The 23,994-nt window shown below is 44.0% G+C and overlaps 1 protein-coding gene across 6 annotated transcripts in view; it reads left to right on the forward strand.

The window, feature by feature from the left end:
• LOC110331038 (alpha-fetoprotein-like) overlaps positions 1-21,754 on the forward strand; it is a 38,662-nt gene extending 16,908 nt beyond the window's left edge. For 3 of the 6 annotated variants that reach the window (XM_021211364.2, XM_029544962.1, XM_029544963.1), the window contains exons 8-14: positions 2,589-2,803; positions 4,603-4,735; positions 6,750-6,847; positions 9,189-9,327; positions 9,722-9,948; positions 18,071-18,203; positions 21,235-21,754. In XM_021211364.2, coding sequence (XP_021067023.1) covers positions 2,589-2,803; positions 4,603-4,735; positions 6,750-6,847; positions 9,189-9,327; positions 9,722-9,948; positions 18,071-18,203; positions 21,235-21,303 — 1,014 coding nt within the window. In that variant the 3' untranslated portion in view covers positions 21,304-21,754. Of the gene's footprint in view, positions 1-2,588; positions 2,804-4,602; positions 4,736-6,749; positions 6,848-9,188; positions 9,328-9,721; positions 9,949-18,070; positions 18,204-19,482; positions 19,595-21,234 lie in introns of all 6 variants that reach the window. The other 3 variants (XM_029544961.1, XM_029544964.1, XM_029544965.1) reach the window with 3 other exon arrangements.
• Positions 21,755-23,994: the final 2,240 nt, after the last annotated feature.

A 23,994-nucleotide genomic window follows, 5' to 3' on the forward strand; every position in this document is an offset into this window, starting at 1 on the left:
TTCCAGGACAGCCAGGGCTATACAGAGAAACCCTGTCTCGAAAAACCAAAAAAAAAAAAAAAAAAAAAAAAAAAAAAAAAAAAGAAAAAGAAAAAAAGAAAAATAAGTTACTCTTTTTTCCCCTTTCTGGTGTAGGGGGATTGAACTTAGGGCCTTTATACCCTAAACTGGCGCTACTCCACCAATCAAAACTTCCAAGCCAATCATTTCTTTCATGTGCTGTCTTCCACAGTTCTTGTCATCTTAATCCATTTCTCTCCTGAGTAGATCATTTCTCCTACCACTCTAAGGAAAGAGCTTCATTCTGCACACAGCAGTGATTGCTGTGTGTCTTCAAGCTTTGCCTACTGTTTCCAGCCCTTATCACATCCTATTACACCATCTTGATTCACAGCTCCATACAGACCAAAAGGAGTGTGTTTACTCCCAACATTAATCTTTGATATTGTTATAAGTTAATAGTCTTGGTCAAGCACTAGGACCCAGTAAGGTCCACTCAGCTTCTCTCTGACTCTGTAGCCCCGTAGGGACAATAATCGAAGACGGTGTGGTCATCACTACGAGACTAACTTTTTAAATGCTAGTGTCCAGGCCCGAGTCTGACCATCTCACGACACCGAGAACATCTATTCTTGACAAATAGTTCATTCATTTCCCACTGTCTTAGCAAGGAGCATTTTGGTTACTCATTTTGCAGACTAGAAAGGATGTAAGAAAGTTCCCCAAATTACAGTCTGGAGGTGGCAATAAAGGACAGTACTTAGCTAGGGTGAAAAGCATCCTCCACCCCTACCCCCACCTCACCTCTCTTACTCCCCCACCTTCCACCCTTCCCCCACCCACTACCCCTATCCGCATCCCACACCCTCCCATCCCCACACCTACCTCTACCCTTACCCAAAAGCATCAGGCCTCCACAATATGACCCTTTCTCAGACATTTCCACAGTACCACCTCTCACACTTTCGTATTGTACAGACTTTTCCTTAGCACGTTCTGTTCATTAGATGAAGTCCAGATGAAGAAAGACTTCCTATTTGTCTTTAAGAACGGGTTTCTTAAGCCGAGCATGGTGGCGCATGCCTTTAATCCCAGCACTCGGGAGGCAGAGGCAGGCGGATCTCTGAGTTTGAGGCCAGCCTGGTCTACAAAGTGAGTTTCAGGACAGCCAGTGCTATACAGAGAAACCCTGTCTCAAAAAACCAGAACAACAGGTTTCTTTAATGAGGATCTCAATGTTTTGCTCTCCCATCACGCTCCTCCCAGTAACTTTTAATGCTAAAGGCAACGCCAGAAGCCACAAGTAGAAGGTAAAAAAGCTGCAAATAGAAGGTAAAAAAGCTGTGCTTCCTTCCTGGAACTGCTTCCTGGGGGAGACTCAGTTCTCCTCCCCAACAGGAGGGCGATAGAAGGAGCCAGAGCCAGCAGAGAGCACTCCAGCGTCCCAGTGAACCAGCACGCATGCGTCCTTCAGAGTCACAAACTGACCCACAATTTGCTTCCAGGTACCACTCTCGGTCTTAGACTTTCGAGTTGATCATTCCTAGACTTTATCAGTAGTGTTGGGGCAAATCTCCCTGTAAAAGCCTTATTGATGTTTGAAGCCATTCTGAAGTCAATGGCCACAGGAAGTTCTTCAGTTTCACACTTCAGCGGCAAGCTTCATCTCCTCTTGCCCATGAACATGAGCTTCAGCGAATTCTACTTCCCCCTCTCTCAAGCAATCCCAGATCCTTTCTCCTCAGGCCCTTTGCTCCTTTTTATTAAAAAAAAAATTTTTTTTTTTTTAGTTCTACCAAACAGACGACTCTAGTCCAACCAAGCCTTAACTAATTTTCTCAACAACTTTCAAATGACCCTTTCCCAACCATGTCTTACTTTCTTACCTCTAAGATTCTATATAACCAATGAGAACAAATAATTCTAGAATTTTAGATGTTTTCACTTGTTTCAAATTAACTTCTAACTGTCCCTTCGTGACTTGAATCGTTGAAGACCATCACGGTGATGGTCCACCCTATCTGGACTGTAAGCTTCTCTGATTTATGCTGAAGAATCATATTGAGCCCCTAAATATTATGATTGTTTTGTTTAGTTATTTGACTCCGTGAGTAGATCATGAATTTGTTAAGTGTAGAGACTAGCTAATCCATACGTATAAGTGACTATCCGTGCATTTCAGCAGACCTGGCATTAGGACAGTAACAGAGTGCACTGAGTAGCAGAGAGAGAGCATGATGTCTTCCAAGACAAGTGCTTCTCACACAGGGACCCTACAGTAAGCACAACAGGAAGACAATAGAACCTTGGCTTATAGTTTTGGAGCTAAACATGGAATCATTGACACACTCTGTCTCCTCCTTTATTTTCAATAGAGTTTGAGATACTATGTAAGGTCAAATAGACACGTATTTCTTTCCAAAAGGAGTTAATGATGAATGTCTCTTTGGGATTCAGTTTGCCTAGGGTAAAGTAGTGTGTGTGTGTGTTTGTGTGTGTGCGGTATCAAATGCTCCTCTGCTAGTCTAATGACAGGAAACTAAACCGAGGATAAAGTAATCAAAGAATGACTTCCCTCCTGTCCCCAGCACCAGCTTATGAACTACACCTGCTCTAACCAGGCCATCTTATCTAGCAAGTTTGCCGAGTGCTGTGAACAGCCAGAGCCATTCCGAGGGGAATGCATCATCAACTCAGAAAATGATGACAAGCCTGACCTTTCACCCCTGCAGCTCACAAGGTTTACAGAAGACCGGTCTGTGTGTGAACAATTCAGCGGCAACCAGGATGCCTTTGGACAGGAGTAAGGCAGCTTTCCTTCCAGTGACTTACAGCTTCGTTTGGGAGATGTTGCAAACTTGAATGTAAACGGTGCCGGTGATGGAAAGTCTGGCCAATCGGAGTCTGAAGTTGTTCAGGGCCACTCATGATGCCGTGTGGGACCGTGGGTTCAGGTGCTTTGGAACAGTATGTGAAAGGGAAGCTAGAGGGTCCTTTATTCTCAAATGTTGACAATGAATGTAAAGGCTTTTTTAAAAAGAGTGTGGTGGTAGTAAAGTGTTACAGACATTAGGATGAGAGAGTTAGAGACAAATAAGAGGACCAGATTAGTATTCTCAGCTAGCACTTCTATTCTAATTAACTTAATATACACTATCAAATACACGTAGCATTTAGCCATTGAGGAGTCGGGACATTAGCATCATTGTGGCCATGCAGAAGTGGATGTAAGTTTGTGCATATCAAAGCAAGGTGATTTCTTTCTTTGTTTTTCCAAGACAGGGTTTCTCTGTATAGCCCTGGCTGTCCTGATACTCACTGTGTAGACCAAGCTGGCCTCGAACTCAGAAATCCTCCTGCCTCTGCCTCCCAAGTGCTGGGATTAAAGGCGTGTACCACCACTACCCGGCGCAAGGTGTTTTCAATACATAATATTAAGACAATAATTGTGCAACAAAATTGCTTCCAGAGTCAAGTGTGCAGCCATGAGAATTAAGTTTTCCTCAAAGTTCAAAGACCTCACTTATATTTTACAAATTGTGTCTGATCCTAGCTAATAAAATCCAATACGACTATCTGAACCCCACTCTCGTGAATTCCTAGACTTGCGTTTGGCACTGAAAGCCAACGAACTTGTGCTGACTAGATCCAGGAGCAGGAGGCGTATGAAGTCGAGCATTGTGGGTGCCTGCTCAGTCTCACTGTGCAGTAGTTTCATTTCCCAGGCTGGAAATCGAGGCGGTCTGTGAGGATGGGTCAAAGGCTTCATCGTCATCCTGTGTTTTGAAAACATTCTAGAATCCATTGTATTTGCCTTTAAATTATTTATTATTATTATTATTATTATTATTATTATTATTATTATTATTGATGTGTATGTGTGTTTCTGTGCATACTAAGGCTAGCAGTGCCAGATCCCCCTGGACCTGGAGTTATAGGCAGTTGTGTGCTCCTGTATGTGGGAGCTGGGAACCAACTCTGGTCCTCTGGAAGAGCGGTGTGTGCTCTTAACCACTGGGTCATCTCTGCAGCCCCCATTTTATTTCTTTTGGTGAGCCAGGTGATGACTGGTGAGTCATCATTTCTTTTGGTGAGTGTACAGTTGATGACTGGACCACTCACACTTAATGGCTTATTTGAAAGGGGGCGGGAGAGATGGTGATTTAATGCCTGAAAAGTACATTCACAGGAGGTCTTTTCCTTTTTTTTTTTTTTTTTTAAAGAAAAAAATTTAGTCCCAAAGGTAATTGTAGAATACATTTTAACACACAAATACTTGAAACTGATCTCAAATGGAAGTTTCTAGAGTCTGAGCCAGAACCTTCTAGTCAGCCAATGTGTTTCAGGTTCAAGTTCTGAGTCTGCCATCTGATACCACACGGGTTTGGAAAATCACATGAGCTTATTGATTTGGTTTTCTTATCATCGTACTATAATGAAACCTCTGACAGCTTCCCAAGGTTTCTAAATGGGGGTCACTTCAACTTCATGGTCTTCATGGCTTTTTGAAAACAACAAAACACACACACAAAAAAAATTAAACACAATCTCACGGCCTCTGAGTTCTAACTTTTGTCTTCTCATGTGTCTCCTACGATACAGGTTTCTTTATGAATACTCAAGAAGACACCTGGAGTTGGCGGTTCCCGTGACCTTAAGAGTCTTTGAAACATACAAACGTGTCCTGGAGAAATGTTGCAAGCTAGAAAACCCCTTGGAATGTCACCAGCCTGGGGTGAATTCCTTTCTTAACCTACTTTTAAAAAACATGTTCCTCACGAGTGGTTACAAACAGTGAATGCTCTAGCGCTGTTATAAGCACTTCCTTTGGTAAAACAAGTTTTCCATGTTGTTGGTTAATTATGAGCACTAGGCCAGAAGTAAGATTCCTCTCTTACCCAAAGCTGGATCATCACAGCATAGAGACTTGTCTGTCTTACAGACTGTCTTTGGAGATGCCTGTAGTATCCCGTTTGAAATGAATGCGGAAGGCGGCTTGACACAGTAGTAGGGTGGTAGAGCCTGGTTGGGTGCCCTGTTGTGTGGAAGCTGCTTCCCTTTCAGGCTAGCAGTCTGCCTGACTGCAGGTAGCAGCTCTTGGCGTGCACTTTTATGGAGAAGCTAGAGTGTACATAGCTTTAGCTTTGGGAGCTATCCGTGGATTACCAGGGCCTAGGTAGGTCTGACTTCTGATAGTGTAAACTGATGGCTTACACATAGAAGATTGTGGTGAGAGAGGAGATCAAAGCAGGGCTGAAGAGGAAAACCTGTGTCTGGGTTCAAGCGGGTGCAGCTGGTGTTTCTGTTTCTAGAGAGACGGCTACGCTACCGTGCACCTCCTCAAAATATCACTGTGAGGCTTCTGCGCTGGACGGTTTTATGTGAACTTGACACAAGCCAGAGTCATCAGACAGGAGGGACCTCAACTGAGAAACTGTCTCCATGAGAGTAGGCTGCAGGCAGGCAGTGATTGAACTGGTCCGTTGTGGGTGGGGCCTTGGTCCCACTGAGAGCTGTTGGTCCAGAGTTCTATAAGAAAGCAGGCTGAGCAAGACAAGGGGAGCAAGCCAGTAAGCAGCACCCCTCCATGGCCTCTAAATCAGGCTCCTGCTTTCCCTGATGATAAATAGTGGAAGCAGAAACCAAATAAGCCCTTTCCTCCCCGCGTTGCTTTGGTCATGGTGCTTCACCACAGAAGTAGCAGCCCTAAGACAGCGTCCACAGTGATCTACAACTATGGCACTATGCAGAGGCATGTGTGGGCAGCGGTTGCATGGAAGGCCTTACCGTGCCATCCAGTTGACTCTCTCGGTAGCCTGGTAAGTCAGGCAGCACTGCAGCTCCTGCGTGCATTCTGCGGGTAAGAGGACAGCAGTTCGGGTGGGTAGGCAATTTGCTTCATGTTACACTGGCAGTAAAGACAGGGATAAGAGTTAAATCCAGGTCAACAGCTTGCAAATCTGAGGGAATTTTCTCTGTGCCAAACACTGCTTATTAGGATAAGGTACAGTGCGCTGGCGTGCTAAGAGGTGTGTGCTCCTGTCTAAGAGCCGAGCTTGCAAGGTTACTAACGCTTTCTTCCTACTGGGGCCTGTTTCAGTGCGTGGCTGGAGAACACTTGGACTTACCTTGAGCTCTGAAAATCCATTTGGTTCAGAGTCTCAGTGTACTTTGTGGCTTTACAACCATGACTGATATACATTTATATTAAACTGTGACTCCTTAGCACACATACTATCTGTATACCTGCATTTTGTGCTTATGTGTATGTGTGCACACTGCTAATATAAAACACCTAATTGTTAAATGAACCAACGAATGGACACACATATAACCAGCTAAGGAGGTCTATACCCTTTCTCTTTCTGGCTTGATGAATGATTTGCCTGGTGGTTATAGAATGCGGCATTTCGGCCCAAAGATGAGTTTACGTCATGATAAAATGAATCCTTAATCTTGCATGTCTACTTGTTTCCCACAGAGCATGTGATGATTTCTCTTTCAGAAAAGCATGATTTTTTTTCCTTTGTGTTTTCCAAACCCACTAACAACAACAAAACAAACAAATAAACAAAAAAACAACAACAGAAAACAAATGTAGCTGTTTTCTTATGGAATATTTTATTAAAAACAGCAAATATTTTGATTAAATGATTAGGAAGAATGCTACAGTAATCTTATCTCAAGGCATATTGCTATGACCCTGGATAAACACTAACAACATCATCTATTTCTTTCTCTTTTTTTAGAAAGAGGTGTTCCAAAGAGTGGTACTTGAAAGCCGTGACCGCGTTAAAACTTACTGTGACTTACAGAAGCAGCTGGGCAGTAGCAGCTTTCAGGACAGGTGTGCTCCTCAGACGCCCCAGACTATTGGTCAGTCCCTGATGCTAAGATTGGCTCAGAGTGTTCATCAGCGCCTTAGCTGAGTGTTAACCAGCCCTCTGCGCCGATTCAACAGATATTTAGGTAACTTTGGGAGTTTCTATCCTGCCCCCAAGGCAGTCTCCCAGATGCCCCTGAGGTAAGAGAGCAAAGCAGGCTGGCCCTGCATGGCCACCATGACCTGCAGATCTGACCATTTATCTTGGGTCTGAGACTTGGAATCAAAGCTGCAGTTGAGATGAGACTCCAGGGTCCACTTACCAGGCTGTTTTTTCAGGCAAGGTTAATATTTTGACCACCAACAGCTCGATGGATGGCTTAGTTATTTGTCAAGAGAGCGCGAACACCGTGCTTCCAGAGAGCCCAGTGAATCCTCTTTATCAAAGATTGCATAATCCAAAAGTAAAGGCCACTTTAGGAATCTCCGGGGTCTTCTAGAATGGTCTATTTATAAGCACAGCCTTAGAGGACATAGCATCTCATAATATCGAGTTTAAATTAAAAGTCCAAAGTAATGGATCACAGAGTGCCCTGGTTCTTTCAGGCAGCGCTTTCTTCGGCTTAGTCCTTTCTTTCCTTCTATGTCGTGTGCAGTTGCTGATGGTGACTGTAAGGATTAGATGTGTGGCTCTCAAACTTTAGAGTGTGACAGAACCTTCCAGAAGACATTAGGACCCAGGCCCCGAACTCAGAGTTTCTGACTCAGGAAGTCTGAGGAAAGTTCTGGATTTCTAACAAGTACCTCAGGAGGCTAATCCCCTCAAGGTCGCCAGTCCACCCAGCTGCTGTGGAAACTGCCTCCTCTGCACGCATTTCTATCGGGAACGCAGCAGTTAGTGCTAGTCGTCTGTGGTCCTCAACACGCAGCTCTATGGTCTTTCTCTTTAAATCATGTCCTCTCTTTCCACTTTCATCACTACTTTCCAATTCAGGCCATTCTCCTTTACTTGTGTTTCCGGAAAGGCCTTACCATAGTTTGATGCTTTCCTCTGACTCTTGTGAAGCCCCTCCCCACCCCCCACCCCGGGCATTCTTCTCAAAGAACCCATCACCTTAAAACAATGTAAACCTGGTTTCTTATCTAACCCCCATCCATCCAAACAAACAACAAACAAACAATAATACCCCACAGTCAGCGACTTCCCAAATCCTCCTGTCCTACCCAAGCCCTCCCTTCACCTGGCTTATTCAAAGGCGTCCTCATTTCTCATTTCTAAAGACTTTCCCTCCGGACACCTTTCCAGGAAATGGGCACTACCATCATCTTTTATACTCTGAATTAAATTTGCCAAGGTCATATTGAAATAGACCAGTTTTTTAAAAATTCAATAAGCATTAAACCAGAAGGTGATGTGCACCACAGGATGTCTGCCCACTAAAAGCAGAAAGAAGTCACACTCCCTGATCACAGCACGTTATACACAGTAATTAGTGAACTCGTTGTGAACAATTACTAGTCCTCAAGATGATCTGATAGTCCCGCTTGCCAAATGAAGTTTGCCCTAGCTTTACCTGCCAGTTTACCTAATTTATGTTAACTCAGTCTCTAGAGATCACCTGGCCACATCCCCACCCTCTGTCTCGCCTCCAAAGCCCTTCTTATATCTTTAAGCAAGGGGATAGTTTTGCAACTGTCAACAGCTAAGCTCCCCCCAAATTCCCCAAACTGAGAGAAAGGGGAACTGTTTATGTCAATGGATTCTTGGGTCCCCGAAAATGACATTGCTGGCTCATAAAGTAGGTGAAAAGCTAGATCTGTTTTTCAATACGTACTGTATGCACTTAGTTGAAATCATTGCAAGAATTTCTGATGTGAACTTGCAAAGAAAGACGGAGACCGAGGCAATTCCTTCCCGCATTTTCAGCAAGAGACTCGACCCCCTAACTCACAGCATCCGCAGCGCTCTGTCCACACGCTGTTCTTGTCTGCCCCCGCTCACTGGCATGTGAGTCCCTGGAGAACAGGGGCGGTTCCTCGCTGCCAGTGTGCTCCTTCCTACTCCACACCTGGCAAATGGTCCCCAGGAGCTTTATCGAGGCTCTGTCCAGAGGAGCTGTCTGATTTTAGCTTTGACAGGATCCCCAATAAGTCCAATAAAAAAGGGTTAGGTTGGAGCCAGGCCCGCGTGAGATGCTTCGGCAATTTTGTCCAATTACTGAGCCATCAGGACAAGGCAGAGGAGATCTACCTAAGGCCTGCCTGGTTCCTCCTACATTAGCGATAATGTTGTCTAGCATGGGAAACTGAAGATGCATGTTTGCGTGGGTACCCGTTACCAGGAATAAGAATTTTATTCTTTTAGGCTCACAGTGCTTTATACTAAGAAAGCCCCGCAGCTGTCTGCCCAGGAGCTGGTGGTATTAGTGAAGAAGATGGCAGCGGTTGCCAGGAGATGTTGCCCATTAAGGGATGAGCTGCAGTCGGCCTGCGTGGAGGACCAGGTAAGCACACTCATGAGATGTCTACCATCTCTCTCTGGTCCCCCGGAATCAACCTCATTTCTTGGCTATATCTATGACTTACCATTGGAATTAAAAATTCCCAGAGGAGGCCATTTCCAGGCATCTCATGCCAACTGTCTTTACTTCGCAGCAAGGGAGGATTGTCTCCTCTCAAACTTGTCTGGTTAAGTTCACGTCCCCCGGGTTATATATAAGGGCTTTAAAGTTGACAAAACTGATGTTGGTGAGCTTTTGCAAAGATTCCACGGATGTTTGACTAACACTGGTGGATCTCACAAGCGATTGTGTTAGTACCTAAGTGTGATCGTTCACAGGGATAGTAAGACAACACACATAACCTTACCCCTCTTCCTTGAATTCTCTTCTGGAAAAGGCAAAGCTGGTTCTTGGAGAGCTATGCAGAAGTCACAGTGGGAAGCCTGTCAATGCAGGAGTGGGCCACTGCTGCGACGACTCCTACGCCTTCAGAAAGCCGTGCTTTGATGACCTGCAAGTCGATGGCACTTACATCTCTCCACCTTTATCTTGTGACCAAGCCATTAGCCTTAAAGAGGTCTTGTGCCAAGCTCAGGACGAGGAACTCCAACTGGAAAAGCAAAAGTAAGCCTGGGTTCACTTCGGGTTTTGCTAGCCATGAGGTAGCTCCTGTGGAGAAATTTAAGTCAGCTACTGATGTAACTCTTGCATAAAGAACAGGGCAACTAAATGCTCTGTTGGAAATCAAGTAGAATTCATTTTATTAAGTAAATTATCTAGTGAAGCTACTGTGTTGTGACCCCCTGCTTGATCAGTTAATGAATCAGAGAATGAAGCAAATTTATAAGAAAATATAGGCAGAGGATACTGTAATATAATGTTTCCAAAATGTTGCAGTCCAGACATCCGTCTAAAAAGGTGTGCTATTAAAAAAAAAAAAAATCTGTTAAAGAAGTTTGGAAATGTTACTTTCCTAGAAGAGAAAGTAACAACACTAAACTAGGAAGTCAGAGAAATCTTGCAATTAAGAAATCTAGTTTGGTCTTATTAAGAATCAGTAATGGGGCTTGAGAGGTGGCTCAGTGGTTAGGAGCATACACTGGACTTGCAGAAGACCTGGGCCTTGTTCTCAGCATTCCTATCAGAAGGATGTCGGTCACAGATACCTGTAATTACAACTACAAGGGATCTGATGCCCTCTTCTGTTCTCATGCGCACCCAATTTTTCACACACACACACACACACACACACACACACACACACACACACGAATTAGTTAAAAGTTAAAATGAATAATTTAGATATCAGAACTTAATAGGACTTTGCAAGACTATATGTTGAAGAAGTCTTTTGAGGTGTTCCATCAGAACTGGGGATATTACCTTATATTATGTTATATTCACTAATAGCATCTTCAGCTACTATTAGGAACATTGTTTGAAACGATTTTATTCGTTTGTTTGTTTGTATGCTAGTGGAGGGTGACAGCTGCATTGCAGTGTGTTACCAATGAGCACAAGTCTTGAAATCCGTGATTTCCAATCTTTTATGAGGCAGAGTCTATGTAGTCCAGGCTGGTCTCAACTCATTGTCTAGCAAAGGATGCCCTTGAACTACTGCTCTTTCTCTGCCTCTAAAGTGCTGATTACAGGCACAAGCTCATTTTATGCAGCAGTGGTGATCCAACTCTGAACCTCATGCTTGCTAAGAAACCACGAACCAGCTGAGCTACATCTGCAGTCCTTCCCTTTTCTCTTGAATTGTGATTCTATGCCCCAGATAAGGCTTTGTAGTGACTTACTATAACACAAGAACATAAGCTATCCCTAGATATTAACAATATATGAAATAGCATTTCAGTTATTTTTCTGTGAAGACAGAAAGTCAAAACACCATGAAAACAGGGGACTTTTTAAGTCCTTTCAACACTATATATATATATATATATATATATATATATATATATATATATATATGGTTTTTAATAAATTATTAGTTATTGATATGTCCCTGCCAGCCCCTCAATAATCAAAGCAGAGTCCTATGGATTTTTAAAAATCAGCTCAGCACAATTACTGGGCAAATTACCCCTAATCTTGTTGAGGTTTGATCTTGCTGTGTATTGTAATGCTAAATGCACAGCCCCCAAGACCTGGAGTTTGCACATAGACACAAAGGAAGCTATGTGACCCTGCCCCCATGTTATTTCTGATTGGTAAATAGAGATGCCAACAGCCAATAGCTGGGCAGAAGAAACGTGGGCGGGGTTTAGGCTTTGCAGTCTCGTGGTCCACCAGAAGAGAGTGTAGGAGGGCAGGGATGCTGCCAAGAGTTAGGAGTAAAGAAAATGTCCCCATAGGCTGCACAATTGGGGTTAAGAACAGTAAAGATGAAACACAGTACATAGTAACTTGGGGTTATCGATAGGAAGGTAGATTCTAACAAAATAGAGGGTAGATATCTGCCCAGTTCTTGTGTTGTTTAAGGTTTATAAATCTGTAGGTTATGTGTGTGTCTTTCATCTGGGAACTTGAATGATAAAGGCAGAGTAGAATCCTTGGGCCTGGATTTAAATAATCATTATAACATATTGGTTCTCCTCCAATCCCAAGTCGGGGATGTCTAATGCAAGACAGAAACCTTGGGTCGGGATTAAATAATTTTTACAACATAATTTAATTTTTCTAACACAAGATTTTTAGCTCCCAGCTGTGCTCCCCAAGAACTTGCTGACTGTGTCTCTCCCAGCTAGCTTTGCTCCATCAGCCTGTTCAGGGTCCACTTCTCTGCCACTCTCTCATGATCCCCTCAGATTCCTGGCAGCCTCCTCCTTCTCCTCCTCCTCCTCCTCCTCCTCCTCCTCCTTCCTTCTCTCCTTGTGGCCCCTGCCTGCTACCCCAGCCCAGCCCAGTAACTGAAACTCCGACTTCTTCTGTTCTCCCAGAAATTGGCTGTAGCCACTTTTATTTAGCCAATAGCTTTAAATTGGAGAGCAAGCTTTATACAATAAAGGCTGGTGAACCTGGGAATTGACTCCTGAGGGCAACTAGATCTTGTGAGCCAATATTTAGCATTTGTACATTTATATACATACCACCAGACCAACCCTCAACATATGTGTGTATATAACACATAATATATAATATATGACTTATGATATATGATTATATAATATATGATATAAGCATATCACATATGATATATAAATTTATAAAAATATTTATGACAAATATAAATATATGATATATAATATATAATGTATAACATATTATAGCCTATAACCGATAACATAGCATATATGATATAGAATATTAACATATAATATATAATAAAATATATAATATAACATATAATATGTAATATGTGCATAGATAGATAGATATCCATTCCTCCTCCCTTTCTGTCCTCTAATAATAAGAATGGACACATTCTTTCTACTTGACGGTTAAGTGAAGATGAGGAAAAGCTGTTACATTCTTATTTTGTAGTTGGAGCTCCAGGGAAAGTAGAGAATAGTGAAGAGCAACACTTAGCAGACTTGCATATGACCACAGAAATGTATCTATGCCTATAGCATTTACACTTAACTAAATATTGTATCTTTACAATATTTATTTATTGTATCTTTACAATATTGTATTTATTTCTGCTAAAGGCTACTGTAACAAGAAAGAAGTTAATTTCCATTCTAGAAAGCAAAGTTTGCTGCTCCTTGAAGAAGTTCCCAAGACACAGCTAGGTAGCACTTTATGTTATTACTTCATCAAATCCTCACTGCAAGTCTACGAGACCTGTAACATCATTGCACCGTTCTAAGAAACTGGGGGATGAGAAAGCAGGTCTCACTGAGACCGCAGAACAGGGGCAGGAAGCAGACGCTGAGGTCATAGTAAAAGAGTAACAAGTAAGCAGGGAATAGAAGCGGCCTGCTGGAAGGAACCTGGAGTCCTATCTACTCAGAGGGACTGCAGAGTTCTGGGCAAGCCTGGGCTACACAGCGAGTGAGGCCAGCCCGACCTACACATGTAGTGAGGCTGTCTCTAAATCTGAAAAACTATTTAAGAAAAGTTCTGGGGGATATAGCTCAGTGTATATGCGCAGTATACAGTATATATTCATCCCAAGCACAAGGACGGCTCGTCTTTACTCCCTAGCACCGAGTAAAAGAGAAAGAAAATAGATACTAGAGCTCCGAAGAAACTATTTGAAAGCAAGTATGAAAACGAATGTAAGAGTTAATTTAAAATAGCATATAAATAGAAGGATTTGCTTAAACGAAGTGATAGATAATTTAGTGAAAATTGAAAACTCTAGGAACAAAAAAAATCTGGAAACAAATTGGTAGTAATTAGGGTCAAAATCGGACAGAAAAAAATGTAAAGGTAAACTAAAAACCTTAAGTATTGAGAATATGAGTGGAGCAGAGGCTGTCTGGGCGAGACTGGGGTTGGAGGAGCCGAGAGGACAGAAGAGGTAAACAGCTTCAAAAGGATCCCCTGGGTGTGACCGCAGTGGGGGTGAGCCCTGCTGCGAGACAGCAGAGCCCTCCCACGCCCATCGCCCTCGCAGAAACGGCAGCTTCTGTGTTCGGAATGGTCAGAAGTAACGAGTCTGAAGTTCCCGTTCTGAACCTCATTTCCAGATGTCCTGAATTCGGGCGACGGGAGACCCATTCTCGCCCATCATGCATAGGGAAGGCCATTTCTCCTTGTTTCCGGTGCACTGCCATCCTCAGCTCTTGTGCTCTTTCTCCCTCTACTGGCCATTCTGAGAACTGCATCCATGAACTAGCTGAAGGGCGAGCAGAAAGCAGCCTAGAGAGATGAGACTAGAGCACTTGAGAGGTGTGAGGAGTGGAGTCGCGGAGTTGTTTGGGAACTCGCAGTTGTGAGTCCGAAGAGAGAGGGGAGTGTACGTGAGGAAGCTTCATTATAACTGAAGACTTCATTAGGATCGTCAAGACCGTCCCTGAATATGTAAGAGAGCTGGGGTGAGGTACCCTTTTCGAGTGAGTGTCAGGAGGGAAGGGGATCCTGATTGAAGAACATAGTTAAAAATAGGTACAGGTGAACCTACCATCACCACCGTCACCACTATCACCACCACCACCATCAGCATCATCACCAACATCCCCATCCCCACCACCACCACCTCCATCATGCTTAGAAACAGAGAAGTCCCGTGGTGTAGGTTGCCAGGGTTCAGGATCTGATGTTTTCCAAGGAACGCTAGAGTAAGAGAAACGAGGAAATGCTTGTCAACGTGTACACATTTCCAATTATAGGATGAGCCAGCTCTAGGTCTGGAGAGATGGCTCAGGGGATAACGAGCTTACGGTGGAGGCATGAGACCCGAGTTTCACCTCCAGCACACCTCCAGAACCTAAGCAAAGCTTCATACACCTGCCACAATAGAGGCAGAGACAGGAGGCTCTCTGGACCTGCCTGACAGGCCAGTCCTGCTGCACCCGCCAGCTTCAGATTCTATGACAAATACACTCACAGGTATGCCTGTTCCTGTGGCCTGGGACTCAGGAAGAAGTCTGTTCCTCACTCTGAATAATAAATTTGTTAGAATCTGACAATTATCATTCAAAGGTGGTATAAACTGGTTGGATTATATACCCACACTATGTAGATTAAATGGCACAGAGACACAAACACGCTGCTGTCTTCATTGGAGACGGACTCAGGTTAGGTCTACTTAAGAATGAAGACTGAATACGGACAGAACAGTTGGCAAGAAAGATTATGTTATATTATGTTCTGATTTTTTTTTAAAAAAATTGATTCTTTTTATGATAAAGATAACTATGATCATTTGTAAAATATAGACAAATAGAGGAAAAAATATCATTTAAGCCCAACAGTGTGGAGTCACACGTCATAAATGCATGTGTGACCCAGGAGTCTATGATGTCATACTTGTATGGTGGGCTCACACTTTCAACGGCTTCCTGATCACCAGTCTTTGGGTTCTCTATGATTAGTAATGCAGGTCCTGCTATTCTTTGCTACAGCCTGCTTATGTAGCATGTCCCTGCCAGCCATCACCTACGTCTCTCAGTGGGGAGTCTGTGAGACTCTTGTCCTCCTCCACGGTCCCTAGAAGCTCTCTAGGCATGCCACCCTGGCACTACTCCAGACTCACCGGGAGAAGTCCTGGCCTGCAGCCCCTTCCACCACCCACAAAGCTGGCGTCCCTCCCCCCTCCCAGGGTGACGTGCTTGCGGGGTCCACCCTGGCAGAGCTGATGTGCCTTAATGATTTGCAGGACTTTCTCGATACTTTTTCAACAAGTTTGCTGCCCCCCAATCCTGTATGATTCGGAACTGAGTCTAATGGAGGGAGACCTGGCAGGCAACTACAGACTCTCTCCCGGCTTTCCCAGACCAAGCATCTCTCACTAGGTAGCCGTCTCACTCAGCTTTTGCGATGGAAACTCACCCCACAGATTTGTGAGTTATATCCAAGGAATCTGAAACCCCTGTTGCAAAAGCAAAATGAAGGACAATTTTAGGTGAAGACAGAAATCGTAACACTGAAATTATAAATAAAATTATGGGTACACTGGCTGAGATACAGCGAAGAGTAACACATGCCAAAAGCTGTCCGCTACCCCCATTATTTTATATTTTTTCTTTAAAATATTACAGTGTATATTTTATATACATTCTGTGACTAGTTATTCTTCACAATGGCATTTTAATGACCCTGTAATGTTCTGCTATATGACTCTGTTTACTCTTGTTGGACATGAACATTATCTTCACTTTCTATTATAAATGACTATAAAGAAATTTTAATTTATACTCTCTGTCACCATATCTGGTTTTACCTAAATTCCTAGGACCTAGAGCTAGGGAATGTCAGCTTAGAAGACATGACCTGAATTCCCTTGGCTCTGCCAGGAACTTCTTAGATGTAGGCCATGTCTTCTGGAAGTTTCTGAAGATGGTGAGGGCAGTGCTGTGTCACTGATGACAGTTCTGCTCCCTCAGCATTCTGTGTCCTCAGGTGAGGTGAAGGTGTGGGTTTGGGGGTGGAGAAGACAGGAATTTTTGTGTTCTGAGACAGGGTCGCACTACATGGCTCCACTGACTTGGAACTCCATATGTAAACCAGGCTAGCTTTGAACTCAGAGAGATCTGTTTGGCCCTGTCTTCCAAGTACTGGGATTAAAGGTATGCACCATTAAACCTGTAGACCAGGCTGTCTTTGAACGCATAGAGATCCTCTTGGTTCTGCCTCCCAAATGCCGGCATTCATGGTATGCCCTATCATGTCTGACAGAAACAGGAATTTTAAGGAAGCGTGCTAGTCAGGCACCACACCAAGATGGACATCTGCTTTTAATGCCTCATATTGGGTTCATAGTCGACACCCACCCAGAGTTTGTAGGACCTGTGGGCACCATTTGAGTTGGTGAGCTAGAGGGCTTCGTTTTCCTTACCTTGCTTCTAGAGCCCAATCTGCCCAGCTGGTGACCGTGCTCACAGTTGCCCTGGACTGTTCTGTATCACACATGTTTGGGATTTGCGAGTGGTAGTGGCCAAGAGACAGAAAAGGGCAGGAAGCGTTTCAGCCTTGGAAACAGAGTTCCCCGTGACCTGTCTTGTTTCTGGCCAGCTCCCCACGTTGAGACGGCAGGGAAAAGATCCATGCTCAGACCTGAGTGTCGTGGGGGCAGAGAAATAGACCATAGCATGAGCTCGCGTGGTTTCCTCATACCCATTGCATGACAACTGTCACTTCCAGTTCTGCCACTTGGGGCAGCCTGTGTCAGTCTAGTGAGTCAGGATGGGAGAAGCTAGAGTTTCCCATCTCCTAATATTAGTACTCAATAATACCCCCAATGTTGTCTTTGAGTCAGAAAAGCCTGAACTATTTCCTGTCTGAACCCAGATGTAGTCTGTCAGAGCAGTATGACTTAAAACTGTTTTTATACCATTTACAGCGTGCATTGGAGCACTGGGGATTACCAATGTGTTTGTAAAAGGCGAAGGGTGGTTTTGAGATAAGTAGTACAATACGGATCGATGCATATGCTCCCTACTGTTTTTATACAAGTGTGTGTGTGTGTGTGTGTGTCTATGTGCATGTATGGTATATGCACATGTATGTTATCATGTGTAGAAGCCAGAGGAGGGCATTTTGCATCCCTCTGTCATATTCTGTGTAATTCCTCTGAAACATGGTCTCTCAAGGAAACTGGGTCTAGGCTAGCCCTAGTGATCCCCTGTCTCCACCAATCCCACAGAGCTGCTGCCACAGGCAAGGAAGGGAGCCAAACTGGCTTTCTAGGTGGATGTTGAAATCCACACATAGAGGCTCATGTTTGCACAGCGGACTCTTTTACTGACTGAGTCATAGCCCTAGAGTCCTGTTTCTTATTCTTCATTCTTATTTTTCCTGTAGTTAAATTTCTTTTGTCCTAAGCAGAAAGAAAGAAAGCTAGGAAGGAAGGAAGGTGGGAAGGAACGAAGTTGCTCACCTCAGCACGAGTTGTACAGTGATAACTAGAGTGATGAGCTCATCACACTAAGACGAAAGAATTGATGGAATGTTCATATGAAATGAAGGGAGAGATGAACACCGTGTGCGCTCTGAGGCCACAGGCCACTTTTCGGTATCCTTAACCCCGAGGGTGTCGAGGTGTGGAGAAGTCAAGGATGCTCCAGATCTAAACCAATAAGGTGGCCTTGCAAACTCAGGAGCTAATGCCCCTCCCTCACTTCTGCTTTAGGCTCCTCAGCACCCTGGTGAAGCAGAAGCCCCGCACAGCAGAGGACTTGTTCCTTTCCATTGGTGAGGATTTTGTGCAACTGGTGGAGAAGTGCTGCCGTGCACAGAGGAGAGACGTGTGTTTTCAAGAAGAGGTATCTATGTTATTCAAACAAACACGCAAAAAAAAAAAAAAAAAAAAAAAAAAAAAGTCGGAGTGTTAGCCTTTCCCCGTTGCAACTGTGAGATTAGAAGAAAGTTCACAGACTGAATGAATGGGTGGGAGTGACGGGCCGTACCGTACGTTCCTGGGCTTTGGGTATCATAACATTTATGTATGTTTGGAGAAACTAGAAGACTCAGACACAGATAGAAGAGTTAGACACAATAACTCTGGTGCCAGATAGGAGGGGAGACTCAGAAGCAGGAGCGGGTATTGAATTGAAGGCCTGTTCTAAGAGCAGGGAAACAGAATCATTTACAAACTAAAAATAAAAAAAAAAAATGACAGTTTAAACCTCTGTTGGAGAAAATTGTGAGATTTTCTTTTTTCTAGGAATTTCTAGGGCATGATCAGGAATTGTTGCTCTTTGAGAGCAGAAGCTGGGGATCAGGTTAAAAAGAATTTTATTTCCTCAGTGAGCAGAACTTCATGACCAGAGGGGCTCAAGAACTCAGAAAGGGAAGAACAGGACCAGACTGTGTGAGCATGCACACACACACACACACACACACACACACACACACACACACACGGATGCACATGTACACACTTGTGTACATACACTTATACATTCTCTCTCTCTCTCACATACACACACACATGGATGCACATGTACACACTTGTGTACATACACTTATACATTCACACACACGCACACACACAACTAACCACCAGGAAGCCAATTTTCTATAATTAATGTTGTATGCAGTTAAGAGTAAACGATTGTAAATCACAGGATTGTAAAGTTGCCGAGGGTCTCATAGAATGTGTCTCGGCAAACCTGTGGACCATCTCAGTGAGGAAGGGATGCAGGAGAGCCACCGGAGGGACAGCTTGTCTGACAACCTGACTGGGTGGGGCATGTGACTCTGTGGTTGAGACACAGGCTCCTCTACCTTTGGCAAGGCAGGCTGGGGCTGGTCAGAGCTCCGTTTAGCAGCGGCTCTCAGGAATATTTTTTAAAGATAATAACCTTCGTTATTGCTTTAACTACTTGCTTCTTTCTGCTTCTTCTCTGAACTTTATGCTTTCAGTAAAAGTCAACCGCCACTGTGTATGGCATTCACATAAAGTAAAAAAAAAAATCTAAGTTGAACTTTCATAAATTAGGGGCTATCTAGACCGTCTGTGTAAGGGTTGACAAGTTGTGGCGTATTTTTACTTATTAGTTTCAAAGGTTTTTTTTTTTTCCTTCCCCTGTTCCTTCTGAGGTTCTTCTTCATTTGAGGAGGCCACAGAAGTCATCTGAGTGCTATGATATACGAGTCAAAAGTTGCTAGGACTTGTGAATGTTAACGCATCGTTCCACTGGACTCTTTCTTGGTGGGTTGAGTTTACTTGTTCACTTCGGGCCAAACTGGTCAGATTTAAGTGTGTATAATCTGGACAGCAGCTAAAACACAGTGAGCATGCTCTGCCCACGGGGTTGCTGATTCAGTAGGTCTGTGTGGAGTCTGATGACTCCATGTTTCTAGCAGGCTCCAGGCACTGCTGCTGGTGGTGGAGTGGTGTGCCGGGGAGAACATCCCGGAAACCCCTTCTCATTGTGAAGGTGGACAGATTACCCTACCCTTCCCAGTATGTCCTTAGGTCTGGCTTGGGGTGAGAAGCCAGAAGAAAGGATGGTAGTAGAAATAAAGAAACTGCTGGAAACATCGCCAATATGGAAGAAAATGGGAGAATTGGAGGATATTAAATATCAGTATTTAAGCCTAGAATATGTTTTAAAACAAACTGTGTAATGAATAAAGAAGTTCACCTAAAATGCAGGAACCAATGAAGAAAATATTTTGGAGTATTTTCTTTAAAAGTTTGTGCCTCTGGTTTCTGTGTTGGCTGACAGATTCTGGGGTTCAGTACTCGATGGAGAACAGTAGGTTGTGTGTGCCAAGAGTCTTCCTGGAGCTGAGAGTCCAGGAGAGGGCTCAGCCTGCTGGCTGACCACCTGTGGAGGCTGCAAAGAGCTCTCTGGAGGTCAACTGCAGGCAGTGCCCGGAAGGCATTTCCTTTGTTTCCTGAGACTGTAATGTCAGTTGTGTAAACCTGTTCTGTCAGCTAAAGGAGAACATGGGTGAGTTTGAAACTTGCCATTCTCTCAAAGGCCAGTGAGAGGGGAAAGCCTTTTAGAAGGAAGATTCCTTTTTGAAAACTGTAAGAAGGAAAAGGAGACAAACCAAAGCCAGAGTCAGAACACCGGCCAGAACATAGAGATGAAACAACCTGGCACACAGTCCCCCTTTTTTCCTGAGGAAGAGAGGCGCTAGTGTGTAGCACCAGGCTGAATCTGGACAGACCAAGGAGGGAGACTCCACAGTTTAGGAAACAGTAAGAGTATAGGAACATGTCTCAGCAGGCACAAGGAAAGCGTTCTGTTCACAGAAATTCTGTAGTCTAATCATGTAAAATCCTCTGTGAGGAAGGATAACCGCACCAGAGCTATTCGTCACCTCAAAGGACGTGAGAACTGAACAGAGTTACCGTGAGTCAGCAGAAGTCGGGTGTGGTGAAGTGTGCTTGCTAACTTTTCTCTGAGATGCGGCTCCACACAGGTTAACACAGAACTGAGCTACCTATGATTTTAATAGACTAGACTCTACACATGATGCGTGTGTGTGTGTGTGTGTGTGTGTGCCGTGTGTGTTTGTACATCTGTGTGTGGGTATACATGAGTCCATCTGTTTGTATGTATGTACATGTACGTGTGTGTTATCCTGCAGCGAAAGAGCCTGACCATCTTGAGAAGAGATGAGACTATTTTAGATCCGATGACCTGAAAGGGAGAAAGGACTTGCAATTAACTGAGCCTTTAAGTCACCAGGCCTGTGGGGAACGTCTGACACTGAGAGGAAGGGGCATCATGGAACCATCTCAGGATCCAACATGGAAGCCCAAGTCATTCTGTTTAGGGACCATCATAGTTTTGACTTCTTACCTCTCACAGTCATGCCTGTTCTTTTCCCTAGGGACCTCAACTGATCACGAGGTGCCAGTCCCTCTTGGAGGCCAGCTCATCGCAGAGCGGGTTGATGTAGGATCATTGCTGAGATCAGTGCTCTGGAAGGGGGCAGTCGACCGAGAGTCTTCTCATTGGCTCAGCGCTGTTGCAGAACACTGGCCGGTCCACACCACCTTCCCTTTCAGCAGATGACCTATGGATTCCCAGATCAGCCCCTCAGAGCTCTCCTACCTCACAGCCTGCCTCTCAAGGGCAGTGGCAGAGACAAGAACCTAAAGAACATTCAAGGCCTCCAGACTGTTTAATGTGTGGCCACACCTCGCTGGGAACTGCTGCTGGGTCCCACAGTGGAGGCTTCAAGGTCGACATGGAGCTGTCTGTACCACATCTAAGAACAGAGGGAAAGGCACGAATAAAGTTATCTTCATGACTGGGCTCTGATTCCTGGCTCTCCTGGATGTATTCAAAGCTGACTTTGCCAGCAGTGGCGCCCAATACATTTATATTGATTTGAGCAGTAAATTGTACTGAAAATAACACAACGGATTTATAATTGGGACTTTAATTTTTCTGATTTTCCAATATTAATTATTTAAATTGATAATAATATAATGTCTTAATATTAATAACATCAGCAGTAATAGTTTAGTACTTACTGAATAAGTGAATTATTTTGACTTGAGAAACAGAAAACTTTTAGCGATGCTCTTAATTTGATCTTGTTTTTTTTTTCCTACTCCAGAGTTATTAATATGTTTATGTACATTAGCAACATTCACATTTGTTAACCATCCCATGCGTTCAACACACTGTGCAAAATACTGTGGTGGAGACCAGAGAGACAGCTTAGCTGTTAAGGGCACATGCAGCTCTTTTAGAGGGCCCAAATTTACTTCCTCACACCCACATCTACAGATCGTTGTTGCTTACAGCTCCTGTTTGGAGGATCCCTCTTCTGACCTCTACTGGGACCTGTTCTCACATATGCGCTTGTACAAACACACACACACACACACACACACACACACACACACACACACACAGACACACACACACACACACACACACACACACGAAAACATAAAAGGATAAAATAAAGGTAAATACAGGGAGCCTAAGCCATTGATGAGCTGATGTAAGACACAATCAATGTAAGGCATTATGATAAAGACAATAGTTCGAATGTCCAGCCTTCTGAAAGTAGAGCAAAGGATCGTGGTGCCCAGGCGTCTGAGATCGCCCATCATCACAGAGACCTAGGAAGGTCACTGAAGGACGAAGCCTGGCTCAGAACTAGACAGGGAGAATGGCTTCTGCAGCTGGGCAAGAGGTGAAGGGGATTCCGAGAGTGCGAATGACCCATTTGCCTGTGTATTTTTTTTTTTTTTTTTTTGTATTCTGCTTTGAATCTTGTGTGTGCGTCGTCTTTGTGTTTGTGGGCACGCGAATGCCGCGTGGTAGATGTCTGGCAGTAGCTGGACAGACTAGGTGTTGGCCGTCACCTTCCGCCTCATTTACCACTGGGTACACTGGGCCAGCTGGATGACGAACTTCTCGGGACTCTCTGGGCTTCCTACCCTAGGAGTCCTGGGTTCCCAGATGCTAGTTGTCACATCTGGCTTTCCGTGCATTCTGGGATCCTTGTGCTTTCACAGCGAGGACTTTATCCTCTGAGCCATTTCCCCAGTCCAATATGGATCCCCAGGCCAATATGTCTAGCTGTAAGACAAAAACAAAGTGCTTGTGGGCAATGAGGCTTAGTGGAAGAGAAAGCCGCAATGGCAGGGGGAGGGGTGCGTGTAGATTTAAATGCAACCGGTACTCTCCCTCAAAGCTTGATATGCAAAGCACCAGCATTTACATGTGCTATTCACACTGTGCTCACAACTGTTCAACTGGAACAGCTACAGGCACCTCTCCTCTGCAGAGGCTGCTCCTGTGCAGTCAGTTGACTGTGGAGAAAAGATACTTAACTATTACTGTGCCAAATAGAGTTTTCCTTGTCTTTAACCACTAATCAATTCAGAACAACAGTATTCATACATCACTTACTTCGTCCTAGTTCTAAGTAAGCTAGAGATGACGGACTTAGTGGGAGACTACAGGCTACATGCAGCTTGTCCATTTTTAAGGAAGTACTTCAGTGTCCTTAATGTCTGAGCAGTGTCCTGAAACCAGTCTCCTAGAATTCAACTCTTAACATCCACCCGTGGGTTCAAATCCTACCCGCTTCTTCTAATTAATGTCTCAGTCAATCTCCTAGCCTTTCGAGGATTACGTTCCTCAGATATAACATATGAGTAATTTCTTCATGAGACTGCGAAATGGCATAACCATTATATGAAATCTCAGGGTTTTTCTCAAATATTGATGTCAGTGATTCAACCATACCAGTGAGTGTACAAATGGATGGCGCTGAAGGTTTCCTTTCTAACTACACCCTATCACACGTTTCCCATGTACATACTTGAACATAGTAGTTAAACCTGCCTATTCTCTCCATCAGCCACCTCGCTCAGGGCATGCCTCCCCTTCAGCTTCTCACACCAATCACAGCCTGCACCTGCTTTCCACAGTAATGCCAGCTAACTGAATACTTCAGAGTCCTGAGGTAATAAAATATATTTGGGGTGGCTTTTATTATTTTTGTGGGGGCAGTTGATGTTAAGTAAAAAATCATAGCAAAGTGCTAGCTACTGGATCAGACTTGTGAATAAGACGTATGCACAGTTGAGTTTTTAAGAATGTTTTAGATAGTTAATTCAAG

Source organism: Mus pahari, chromosome 13 (genome assembly GCF_900095145.1).
Source record: "Mus pahari chromosome 13, PAHARI_EIJ_v1.1, whole genome shotgun sequence".
Classification (NCBI taxonomy): domain Eukaryota; kingdom Metazoa; phylum Chordata; class Mammalia; order Rodentia; family Muridae; genus Mus; species Mus pahari.